Genomic DNA, 13801 nt, shown 5'->3' on the forward strand with positions numbered 1-13801 from the left:
ACCTAGTAAGTAAAAAACATCATTTTTATATTTTACAAAAAAGTTTATATTCAAATAGTTACTCAGATCCTATTATAAATTTCTTGAAAATTCAAATAGTACCATTGCTAAATCCAGACATGCTTAATTATATCACACTATTTTCTATAATTCCAAAAGATAGTAGTGTGCCAATGCCCCATTTTCATGTATGAATTTTTTGACTTGTATATAAGTTGTTGGCACAACATTAGATTAAATAAATTATTCTTTTTGCAAGATAATAACTTCACTCTTTACTATAATAAAATACAATATAAATTTCTATTTTCAGTTTTTACTTTTTGATTTTTAAAGAGGGGGGAGAGAGAGAGAGAGAATGACATCAATGTATTTTTCTACTTATTTATGCATTCATTTGTTGCTTATTATATGTGCCCTGTTCAGGAATTGAACTGTAATCTCGGAATATTGGAACAACGCTCTAATAACAGCTACCTGGCCAGGGCTCAAGATAAATTTCTAAAATGCAAAAACTGATAAAAAATAAAACATTATCCACCAATTATTAACATTTTCACCAATGTGGAAATACCTCTGTGTTCCTATATGCACAATTTTAAATATTTTGATAATTATTCTCTAATAGATTTCCCTATAAACATATTTTCTTGATGTATTTTTGTGTAAAAATGTATTTATCTACATGATAAATATTAATGGAAATATAGTATACTTTTGCTTGGATTTGTAATACACATTCTCTGGACATATACTTTAATTGCTTCTATCATAAAGTACTATATGCTTATTTATTCAACAATATTTGGTGAATATTAAAAAAAAATACTTATGGAACATTTACTATGTACTATGCATTGTGGTATTCACCAGAAAAATATATGTTTGTGAACTTATTTAACTGTATTTGTAAGAATAATTTTTTTTAAAAAGCTTTTATTAAGAACTAGAGGCCCAGTGCATAAAATTTGTGCACTGGGGGGGTGGTGGGGGAGGTGTCCCTCAGCCCAGCTTGCACCCTCTCTAATCTGGGACCCCTCAGGGGATGTCCAACTGCCAGTTTAGGCTGGCCTGCCTGCCTGCCTGCCTGATTGCCCCTAACTGCTTCTGCCAGCCTGATCACCCCCTAACCACTCCCCTGCTAGCCTGATCAATGCCTAACTGCTCTCTTGCCAGCCCGATTTCCCCCAACTACCCTCCGCTGCCAACCCAGTTGCCCCCAACTGCCCCCCCTTCCAGGCCTGGTCCCCCCCAACTGCCCTCCCCTGCAGGCCCAGTCACCTCCAACTGCCCTCCCCTGCTGGCCTGGTCACCCCTAACTGCCCTCCCCTGCTGGCTTGATCACCCACAACTGCCCTCCCCTGCTGGCCATCTTTGACCACATGGGGGCAGCCATCTTGTGTGAGGGTGTGATGGTCAATTTGCATATTACCTGTTTATTATATAGGATAAGCCCATTTGAAATCCTAACATGTATTGCTAAATTTCTTCCTAGTTTACTTCAGGATGTCTTTTTATTCCTTTTCTTCAATAACACTCAATATAACAACTTAATTTTTATAATGATGAGTGTAAAAAAGATTTCATTTAGTATTAGATTCAATTTATTGCATCACTGGTGAATTACTTTTTTCATACTCTTAATTGTAACTTATAAGTATATTTCTGGAAATTGCCTGTTCATTGTCTTTACCCACATATTTCTCCATTTAGTTGTTTTCATTTTTATATGTATAAAGTCTTTATAAATTAATGTACACATCACAGACACACTTTCCCAATTTGGCTGGAAAACTAAATTTTATAGATCTAAATTAATTAATTATTCATTTTGTATTTTCTTTACCTTATATAAAAGTATTTTTATCTAATCTTTAAAAATGTTGAATTATGTTTTATTCTCACTTTTTTTTTTCTCTGTGTGTGCTCTCAATAATTTCCATGATTTAGAAACTATCACTAATGAATGAAAAATCAAAACTGTTTCCTTCCAAAAATTTGTGACTGTATATTAAACAGCCAATGTGGCATCTCAATATCTGATAGATCTTCCAGACACCTTTGCAGAATTCATTAGGATTTGACTCACAAAGCTGCAGTAATAGATTCATTGTGAAAACATTCCAGTTTCTTTTCCAAATTCTAAGCATTGGTGAAAATTGAAATGAAGTAACTCTTGAGAAAATAAATAGGAAAATGTATTTCACAATGAATTATCTTGCAGTGTGCAAGTACCATTAAAATGCCTGAGGGTTGCCCTAGCCAGCCTGTGCACTGAAGTGTCCCTGGTTAGATTCAAAACTATGCCCGAGGGTTCACGTGGAAGATTTTCAATATCAGACCTGTTTATCTGCCTTCCCTGAAAACTGTGTTTGGATTTATTAGTATTTAAAGTATTGTGATAGTGAGGAACCATATTCACCCCGACATCTTGTTTTGTATTGAAGCTGTTGTTTTGGAAAATGAAAAATTAATATAAACTTGTCTAATCCTAGAATAAATGAAATATCTTATTTATAAGAACAAGTAATTGTGTATGTATATGGCTGTGTAAGTATGTATATAAGGTAGCCATATTATAAGTATTTTTATTAAAATTCTTAGTGTGTCACAATATTGTTATCTGAAAAGGGTCTCTGACTATTAACTAAATGACTATTAAAAATATTACCAATTCTATAAAATTGGTAATCTGAAATCTCACGACCACACTTTAAATATGTGAAATTTTAAATACTTATAATAGTCTCCTGTTTGATACATTTTCTCATATATTGACCAGCTCTGTATCCTATCTCTATCTCCCTACTACCTCCAGTATCACGTTCAAGTTCCTTATGGCACATATGGTCCTCATAATGTGTGTATGTGGGTATTTATTCTGGTGGGAGCATAAAAGAAACACAAAAAAAACCAAACTATTCAGTGATAATTGATATAGAAGTTCCTGCTGTAAAGTACATTTGGGGAGCCTTAGAAAGCATGGAGATTTGGACAGTTAAGTATAAATAATGTTCAAATTAATATTGGGAGAAGTGTCTTGGTGATGATGGATGGTCTAGGAGACTTGGACAGCTAATGGTGTCCTATGTAAATGACAATATAGGCATTATGATCAATCCCGGTAGTTCCCTAGGACTATGGTGGGCAATTAGATAAGCAACCTGATTATAAACTTAAGCCAATGAAGATAAAGACATAGTGAGGTTGTACTCTGTATGCTCTTCTTTTTGTTCCAGATTATTTTTGCTTTGTTTCTTGTATTTTACTAAATATATTTGTGCAATTGGCTTGTTACTTTATGCCTCTCATTTTCATACTTTTTTGAATATTGGTTCATACAGCTTTAAAATTTTCCATTTTTAGAACCACGTCTGTTTTCCTGCAGAAGCCTTGCTTGCGGTCGCTGATTATACAGTGCTATAGCACTCTGTTTTTCTTGCTTGAGTGCTTCGTAAGAGTAAACTCTAGCAGATGCATTTTCTTCCCAAGGTCAGCAAAATTATACATGTTGGGTGCTGCTTTGAGTGTTAAAACTTTGGTTGTTGTTGTTGGGTATGGTATTGGAAACCATTCTCATTTTTCAGATACATAAACACTACCATACATATCATGCCTTACTGGCTTTCTTGAATTCATCTTAGCTAGATCACTTAATTATATGTAGGTGGCATTTTTAAGACTGCAGAGAAATGGTTTACAGAGAATAAAATGGTTCATTTAGTTCCAGTGAAGTAATGTGGTAAGTGAATCATTTCTAACAAATAAAACAACTGATTTAACAATATTAAATCAGCAGCAGGTATTTTAGTACATTAAGGCAGAGTTTTGTATAATAATATTTGATGTTTATTTCTTAAGATAAAAGAAACAGAATTCACGTGCCTGCCCTTTTGTTAAGACTTTTAGGCTTTTAATATTTGGAAACACTAAAACAATACTGTAGTAACTAATGAAGCAATATAACCAAAGTGCTAATGCAAAGTACACAGGCAGTCTGTCATGCCATTATGTTCCTGTCTACCATCCCTTCACCTGGTGAATACTTCCTGCCCCTTAATTTTGTTTGTACACATGAGAAATTCCTATTGGAGCAAGTCCTTCCCTGAAAGAATAGGAGAAAGTTGTATACATCTTTGGATAACAGAGCAAGGGAATTGGTGGAAGCTATTAAGAAAAGTTTCATACTTCATAGAATTATGTAATTTTATTAATAAAACTGTGTAATTTAACATCCTGTTTATCAAAAATCTAAGATTCATCCCTATTTCTATATTCTTCCTACATACAGAAGTATTCTTTCTACATTCAGAATACTTTAAATCCAAACACCTTCCAGTGTATGTTATTGTTGTCCAGCATCTTATTTATTTGTGTATATAAATACAAATTACCTGGTGTCTTTATTATCTGCATTATTATTTTATATAAAATTGTCCACATATACAGATGTTTCTTTGCTTAATATCGTTTTGTTTATCTCATCTGCTAGGACCATAATCAATTTGTTTTTCTCAAAATCGATCCATTAGAAGGATGTTCATCTACTAATAGAAAAGGTCTACTGGGTATAAGATTTGGTACTTTAAATAACAATGTCCTTCCTTTACATTTTCCTTCAAAGACACCACATGTCGCTTATTTCTCCTACATGAATTTCTGGAATCTTGAGAAATTGAACTAAGCCATGTAGAAATATATAGAACATTGTTTTGTGTTTTTTCTACTAAACTCTTGAATAGAGCCAGCTCTGCATAGCATACTTTTCAGAATTATATTCTGTTTCTATTTACACTTCATCCCATCTTACCACACCAGCTACAGAGAGCTCAGATTGTAAATAATAAAAATTGGTCACCAATTTCTTTCTCTATGGTTCATTACAAATATTCCATCATTTAAATTAAGTAATGTCTTTTGTTTAATTTTTTAAATTACAGGCGACATGTAATATTATATTAGTTTCAAGGGTACAACATAGTGATCAGACATTTATATAACTTATGATCACCCTGATAAGTCTAGTACCCATCTGATATAATTCATAGTTATTGCAATATTACTGACTATATTTCCTATGATCTACTTTATATCCTCATGACTATTTTTTATAACTGACTCTTAACAGCTCTCAGTACTTAGCCTTCCTAGTAGAGCTGGTGATACCAAGAAAGGATAAGGACAAAGGAGCCAGTTTTACAGAGAGTCTTAAGTGAGGAATTCAAGGTTCTGAGTAATCAGGGTTATTAATTATTTCTGAAAATGCCTCCACTATTTGTATGTCTCTATTTCAGTAATATGAAGCATAGATTTCATATTATAATCAAGAATTATCAATTATCTTACAAATTATATCCTCACAAAGTAACTTCATCTTTATAAATATTGGTCTGTATGTTTTGGTTACTAATAGGGTCTATATCTGCAGGCCACCATTAAGTCAAGAATACAATATTTCACTTGTCTATTGCCAACTTTTATCATGTCTAAAATTGGACCTCTGAAAATACAAGTTGTGCATTTAAGTTAAAATGTGTACTGTTGACCAACTTCCTACAGAAGAAGCACTAATCATAATAAAAATGATAGCCTTAACATGCTCTTAGGCTAAAAGAAAACAAGGGCAGGCATCTGGCCTATGTACTTAAGCAAATCTGGGATATAACATATTTTAGATGATTTAAATCTAATATAATTTATATCATTGCCCTCTTCCTTAATAACTCAAAATTTTAAATCTTTTTGAAGAAGTAAAATATTTAAACCCTTTAAATCTATTTTATGTTACAGGATTTCATTAAATCACTGCGGATAATTTTTTTATGTAAAAGCTGTGTAATAAATAGCTTCAGGACATTTTAAAAATGTATTTTTAGATCCATGGAATTAAAATATTTTTATTCTAATAGAGAGTATTAATCTTATAAAAGCAAAATATTGAAACTATTGAAACAAAAGTTCAAAAAACAATACTTAACCGATCTAAATAGAATTTATTCTAATGTGTTGCATCCAGTGCTATGACACTATGACAATCTATTTCTACTCCAGTCTATTCTTCCCCTCCCCTCCCCTCCACTCCCCTCCCCTCCATAATGTTGAGAATAACATACTGATTACATTTTTTAACTTACTAAAGGGTCAAAACCAATAGTTTGGAAAATGCTACCTTTTTAAAATAAATATATTTGAATTACATGGATACATTACATATTTAGAAAGTTATTACATAGTGATATAAACAATTCCACTTATTAAGGAAAAAAACTCTAAAGCTTGGCTAAAATATGATAAGAGTTATACAAATCAAGTTCAGCATCTTCGATAATTTAAGATCCTGGACAATTAGATCTACTACATAATCATAATTCAGCTATCAGACAGTTTTTCAAGTTCTATAAACTCAGCATTATAAATAATCTTCTACTCATGCTGCTAAAAATCCTTTTGTAACCTATGTCTTTTAACCTTTATAGTCTTTTTTTCTCCACCATTCTTCTAGCCTATGCTATCTCACTCCAACAAGTACAGAAATTTTCAGATAATGTATATTTTGTTCTTTTAAAAGATAACTGAGGGAATTAAAAATAACTGAAATGAATCTAAAAGCTAACATAGGCAATTAATAACTCTCTTTCACTAGCATACAGTGTTCAAAGATTACAACCTATAAATGCCAAGTGTATTTCATAAGTAGTTTTATAGTTTAGCCATGTTGAAAGAATTGGAAAGACATGGATTTTCCTGAATGTGTTTAGAGCTTCTAAGTTCTAATTATTCATCATCATTGTGGATTCTGTCAGTATTCACTTATGTGGATCATAGACATATATATTTGCTTAGAATTATAGATTTAGTTTTACATTGACATTTCCACCATTAAAGGCATCACAAAGCAGTACTGAAAATGATGACTTACATGAATATTATTGAAATGGTCAGAATATGATAGCTTATGTACATTAATCACAGGTGCTCAATGACTATTTGTCCAATATAACTGGATTCTCATAAGCTTTGTATTTCTTCAATACCCAAGATGGGAAACTCAATTAAAACTATAGAAGTTTTTCTTGAATTTATTTGCATTATATCTTTTTTGGAAATAGATTTTCACTATGAGTAATAAGGTAGATATTTTTAAATATTTTTCAACAAATAATATTAACATATATTCCAGAACAGCAAATGGTTATATAAATAATAACAATTGTATTAGTAAATAAAAAATAAAAATAATGTGCCTTTATCTGCATATTTTCTAATTTAAAAAAAATGAAATGCCAGAGTTAAACACATATACCTTCTTCATTTGCCATGCTATTACATATTATATGTAAATTTTGTTTACATATAATCCTAAATAGCTTTTTACTAGTGCTTATAATTTTTGACTTATGAGTTATTTTATCATTAGTACTTCCATTTATAAATTGTCTTTTTGCAGTAAATTTAGAGAGAATTGATTGTAATAGTCTAGTTATGTCACCTTATCACCATTCTTACTGGACACTTTAAAAAGTAATGTTTTAAAAACAAAATAATTGTGGGATATTTCTTCAGTAATACTCTTAATTTGTTATTTATCAAGTTTCTTTGTTTAAAAGTGGACCACATAGTCAAGAATTAAATTTTCAATAGACTTTAAAATAACTTAGAATTCATTTTAGAAGATAATAATTATATTCTGGTAATTTTAGTATGGCAGTATATAATGAAGATTTTGATTTTCTTATCCAGATAGAATTCTTTAGTAATCTATTTATTCTTAATGGTAGTATAAGTAGGAGACACTAAAGTGATGTCTCTACTACGATCAATATGCCCATAATATTAAAAGTCAATAATACATATTATTCAGATAAAGTGCCTTACTCTTACTAGAGACAGTAGCCCACTTTCACATGCCAATATTAAATACATTTTACATGAGCTCAAAGTCCTCCATTTTTTTTATCTTCACCCAGGGATATGTTTATTAATTTTAAAAAGAGAGTGGAAGCCAAATAGCTGGTTTGGCTCAGAGCATAGAGCATTGGCCTGAGGACCAGAGGGTCTCAAGTTAGATTCCAGTCAAGGGCAAGTACCTTGGTTGCAAGCTCCTCCCTGGGCCGGGCCCTGGACCAGGCTCCTGCAGGAGGCAACCAATCGAAGTATTTCTCTCACATCGATGTTTCTGTCTGTTTTTCCCTCTCTCTTCCATTCTCCCTAAAACTCAATGCAAAAATATCCTTGGGTGAGGGTGAGAGAGAGAGAGAGAGAGAGAGAGAGAGAGAGAGAGAGAAACATTGATGTGAGAAAGAAACATTGATCAGTTGCCTCCTCTACTAGCCTTGACCAGGGATTGAACCTACAACTTAGGTGTTCCCTTATCGGGAATTAAAACCCACAACCTTTTTGGTGAATGGGATGACACTCCAACTAACTGATCCACCAGGCTGGGGCAAGTCTTCCAGTTTTAAATGAAGATGTTTAGGCTGTTTACTGAAGAATAACTTGTACAAAGTGCACGAGTCATACATAGATCACATACCTTGGTACATGTCCACAGAATGGATGCATCTACATACCCAGTCCCTAGATCTAAAAGCAGAAAATCTCCACCCCTTAAGCTTCCATCTTGCTTTCTTCTCAGCACCCTGCAAGGGTAACCACTATTTCCATTTCTGACAATAGGTAACCATTTTACTCACAACCTAAAATCTAATCTGTCTTCCAATGAAAATTTCTAGATTTTAAAATGTGTTTTACATTTGTACTGACAGTTAAATGTTATTTTTCATTTAATAGATCCTAAGTGGTGCCCTTCCCGAATTGGCCTGCAGCTAGAACATGGTAAGAGCCAACTTTCACTTAAGTATTCATTTAATCTGGAATCCTTTTTTTGTCATCAATAGCTCATATTTATCACTCTTTAAATGGCAAGCATTGTAGTAAATGCCATGAATATATTACTACATATGATCCTTCCAACATGCCAGTGCTCAACTTTTATGCATGAGGAATTTTAGTCTCAAAGAAATAACTTTGCCACTCACTGTCAGTAGTGTATTGGAGGCAGGATCTGAACTAATATCTTTCTGTCTCTAAAGCTTTTATTGATCTAATAGAGACCCTGTGCATGGATTTGTGCACTTTGAAAGAAAATTAATTAGAAGAAATATTTTAATATTGCTATTCAACCTTTCTCTATAATAGAAGTGTCAACCAAATTCATGTTCGACAATGACAAATGGAAACACAGGCCTGCAATTGGTGCCAGTGAGAGCTTTATATATAGATAAACTTGTTTAATTAGACCTGCTTTCTGATTTAGCTAAACTTTTTCCAGCACAATGGAGCACCCCAACTTCTCTTTTAGGTAATTGTCAGCAACACAGCAGTAAATATCAACACAAAGCAGATTATTATTGTAGATCACGTAGGAGGAACAAAGGATAAAATACTTAACTGCAGCAGTGTTTGACTATATTCTGCACAGTGAGAAAACCCGAAGTCATTTTCAAGTCTACCATTTCTTACTTCTTTTCAGTTGGGTCAAGTTTCTAAACTTTCTAAATCTCCGTTTTCTGGCTAATGAAAAGGAAATAGGATTCTACCAAGTCTCCTATCTACCTACTCCAGGACTTCTGTGAGGACCAAATGAAATGAGGCACAGGAAAACACTTCATAGACATTTGCTTAAAGTGTAAAATATTTTCACCTGGCCATAAAGCAAGTCGTGTTCCTGGGCTGAAGAAACTGCAAGGAGGCTAGTCACTAGGGAGAGGAAGCTGGGCGTTGCTATGTGACATCATTACCCAGCACCCACAGTGACCATTTCTAGGCTGGGCTGGGCTGTGGGCCGCATTTTGCACCATGGGTCTCAGCAACATTGGCTGTGATTTGGTGGGGTGTTGCTCCAGGGTGGTGGCGGGGCCTGTGCCCCACTTGGGGGAAGCTGAGTGTTGCTTTGTCAGCGCCAGGTCTGTGATGTCGTTTCCTTGTAAATGGCCAGTGTACATTATGACAGCTCCTGCATTGAGTGTCTGCCCCCTGGCAGACATATCATAGTGATATGTCATATCATATCATAGTGATCAGTCAGACAGTTAGAGGGACACTTAGAATATTAGCCTTTTATATATATAGATGCTTCTGCCTTCTATTATGTTCTCAGGAGTACAGGTTATCTCTTTATCTTTTTTCCCCAGTTTTTGCTATATTAAACCATGATAAGTGAACTAAACAGGAGCAAAACTGATTAAATTACAGAGGGGATTATTATATCCATTATTAAGCTTTAAGTTTTAATTCCTATTCTCTATTTTAAAAATTTACAAAAATATAATAGTTAAAAATGAGTCCTGCTAAGAATAACTGTTATTGACATTGGACTAACAAGCCCCTGAAATTTGATTTGTTAAATAAAAGTTGTGGATAGATTGTAAATTTTAGAGGAATACTTAATCAAAGTCCATAATAACAAGGAGCATCTATTAAGAAATTCCAATCTCTAAATTTTTCAATACAATGGTGAACTGAATTTTTTTTTCTGGTGCTTTTTAAGTATTTGGACTACCATTTTTCAGAAAACATATTCACATATGGACACATAATAACTTTCTTGCATCTCTCTCAGATGTTGCAGTTCTCATTGCTATGGTAGACAGTCTTCCTTTGCCTGAGGCCTCTATCTTGAAAACAAAGAAATCCATGTTAGATCACATGTTCTTGATAGTCTCGAATTCTTCCAAGTTTAAATGTTCAAGACAAATTCTCTTCTGGCTAGAGTTTAAAAGGGAAATCATTGTCTTGTTTATTTTTGTCTTTGCGGGGCCTAGTATGTGCCAGGCACATAAATGCCTTTCAACACATGGATTGTGAAATAACAGAAAATGAAATAGGAGTAGTATTTTCTGAAATTGACTCATATAAAGAAGACTCTGAGAATGTCACAGACATCAATGTCAAATGTAATTGCAATTTGAAGGGCACTCTAAGGGACTGGGAAATATGTGTCAGTTCAAACTTCCTGGTAAATGTGAACTTTTTACTTTCCCCACACATTTATTTACCTAGGTGAGTGTACCAGTATGTGATCTGAATAAAATTCAGCCAAGTGTCCTTGGATATGAATGTGATGATGTATTAAAAAAGAAAAAAAAAGCGTCAATTAACTTAGTAAGATAAGTATACGATGGTTCAAAGAAGAGTTTATTTGGGGTAACTAAGAATTTTAAAGCTGACTCTCTGCTTACCTATCTACAGAGTCTTTCTTGTTAAGTGGAGCTGATAAAGAACCTAACTTATTTTTTGTAAGATTTTATTTATAAAACACTGTTGTTATGATTTGCACATGGTAGATGCTTTAACAATCATAGTTATAACTATAAACACAGTTATAATATTAAGAAAAAAAACTTAACAACAAAATTATTCAAGGCTTGAATATTTATGTATATATTTACATATATAACAGAATATATTTGCCAGAATGATTATACTACAAACAATGATATCATGTGAATTTAGTCTTTTACAGTTTCCCCACACAAAACTCTTCACTAAAACATAAATAAATTGCAAGCATTGGTTTTTATGGGGTAAACAACAAACATTTATTGAGTTCAATGTTTTGCTAAGCTTGGGTAGATGGAGTTGGCCTTACTTGGCTAGGCTTACTAGTAGTCATGCAGCTGTAATCAGTTGATTACTTGTTGGGGACTGATTGTTCTAGGATATTCACAATTGCAACCACTGCTCTAGTTCTATGTGCTCTCTCATGCTTCAGGAGAGTATTATGAAGTTGTTGTCATGGTGGAGTCAGGGGTATAAACAAAGAAGCACAAGCACTCAAGAATTCCTGAGGCCCAAGTTTGGAACTGGCATCTGATTCCTTGCCTTGCATTCTGTGTGTAAAGCAAGTCACTAGCCTAGCCCATATTCAAAGGGTGAGGAAATAGACACCAATTCTCATTAGGAGGAATTAAAAGCCATATTGTAAGTTGATGGATATGGAAATTGTGAAGAATCACAGCCATGGTTGCAATAAATCTGTCATACAAACTGAACTCAAAAGTGTGCTCCCTTCTCACTTCATTAATTATCAGGACTTCATAATGTCCTGGAAGTAGAGGGTTGAATTTCTGATTCCAGGAATCATTGGCTTTCGACAATAGAAAGGTAAAGCATGGGTAAAGTTGGCCCATGTCTTCCTATCACTGCTCCAACCATCCACACCCTTTATACAACAGCTTTGACAAACCCTTAGGCTCAGAGGTATACACGCTAGTATCTGGACCAGCCGTGGGCAAACTACGGCCTGTGGGCCGGATCCGGCCCATTTGAAATGAATAAAACTATTGAAAACAAAGACCATACCCTTTTATGTAATGATGTTTACTTTGAATTTATATTAGTTCACACAAACACTCCATCCATGCTTTTGTTCCAGCCCTCCGGTCCAGTTTAAGAACCCATTGTGGCCCTCGAGTCAAAAAGTTTGCCCACCCCTGATTCTGGACCCTTATTGAGAGGAAATGCCCGTGGAAGATGTATTGCTTGAGTTAACTTATGCAGAAAACGCAAGCGCCTTAATTGGCTAAAGTGACATAGGAAATAATGGTATGGGCTCACATTAGACATGCTCTCTTGACCCCACATATTCCTCTCCCTTTTGAAAAGGACATAGGCATGGAACACCAAAGACAGGGGTCCCTGATAACTGAGTCTAAGAGTGGTATAATCTATCTATCTATCATCTATCTATCTATCTATCATCTATCTATCTATCTATCTATCTATCATCTATCTATCATCTATCTATCTATCTATCTATCTATCTATCTATCTATCTATCATCTATCTATCTATCTATCTATCATCTATCTATCTATCATCTATCATTTATCTATCTATCATCTATCTATAAAAGCCTACATGACCATTATGACCTGATGACCGGATGACCAGCCTATAGCTAAAACATGCACTGAGCACCAGGAGGCAGATCCTCAACACAGGAGCTGCCCCCTGGTGATCAGTGCACTCCCACAGCCAATCTCCCGTGGCTGGCCAACCTCCTGCGGTCCCTCCCCCTGCCTGGCCTTCCTGATCGGCCCTGATCAGGACTGCGTGAGATGGTCTCTGTCAGCCCCGATCACCGGCCAGGCCAAGGGACCCCACCTGTGCATGAATTCATGCACCAGGCCTCTAGTTAATGATATGTCTGGATTCTATCAGGTTGTTTTATTCATATATCATATTGATGGAACCACATTTTAAAACATAATGAAAGCACTCTGTTCCTTGAAGTTAGCAAAAAATAGATCAAAGAGTAGAAACTGATCGCCTCCCCAAGGATGTCCATAGGGCCATGTTGGAAAGATGTTCTCAGTACACTTTCAAGGAATGAAATGCCATCAGAATTATTTTTTTTTTCATTATTAACATATCATGTTGTTATACGTGATTGTCACACCAACATTGCTGACCATTTGGATATCAAAGTCTTTACCTTGATACATACTTCCCATTGATGTGCAACAAATTATCACAAATTTAGCAGCTTAAAATAACATTTAGTAGCTTGAAGACACAATGTGGCTGGATTCTCTGCTCAATAATCTTTGCTGTATATTTCTCTACTTTGAAATTCTGGAGTGCTAGAAAGTTCTGTCTTTGTTTCCATTGTCTTCTTTTAAAACTGAATACATAAATAACCTCATCAAGCCTCATGATTTTAAATTTTAATGATTTTCAAGTACCTATAGAAACATCTACCCGACTGCCTACTGAGCAGCTCCCACTTACTAGTAAA

The 13801-nt window shown here is 34.3% G+C and overlaps 1 protein-coding gene across 1 annotated transcript in view; it reads left to right on the forward strand.

Moving 5' to 3' along the window:
- TECRL (trans-2,3-enoyl-CoA reductase like) overlaps positions 1 to 13801 on the forward strand; it is a gene marked incomplete at both ends in the record, with an annotated part of 79633 nt that overhangs the window by 32932 nt on the left and 32900 nt on the right. The window contains one exon of the mRNA XM_081082826.1: positions 8791 to 8835. Within this exon, the coding sequence (XP_080938952.1) occupies positions 8791 to 8835 (45 nt within the window). The remainder of the gene's footprint in view (positions 1 to 8790; positions 8836 to 13801) is intronic.

This window comes from Myotis nattereri (genome assembly GCF_964212035.1).
Source record: "Myotis nattereri genome assembly, chromosome: 1".
NCBI classification, from domain to species: domain Eukaryota; kingdom Metazoa; phylum Chordata; class Mammalia; order Chiroptera; family Vespertilionidae; genus Myotis; species Myotis nattereri.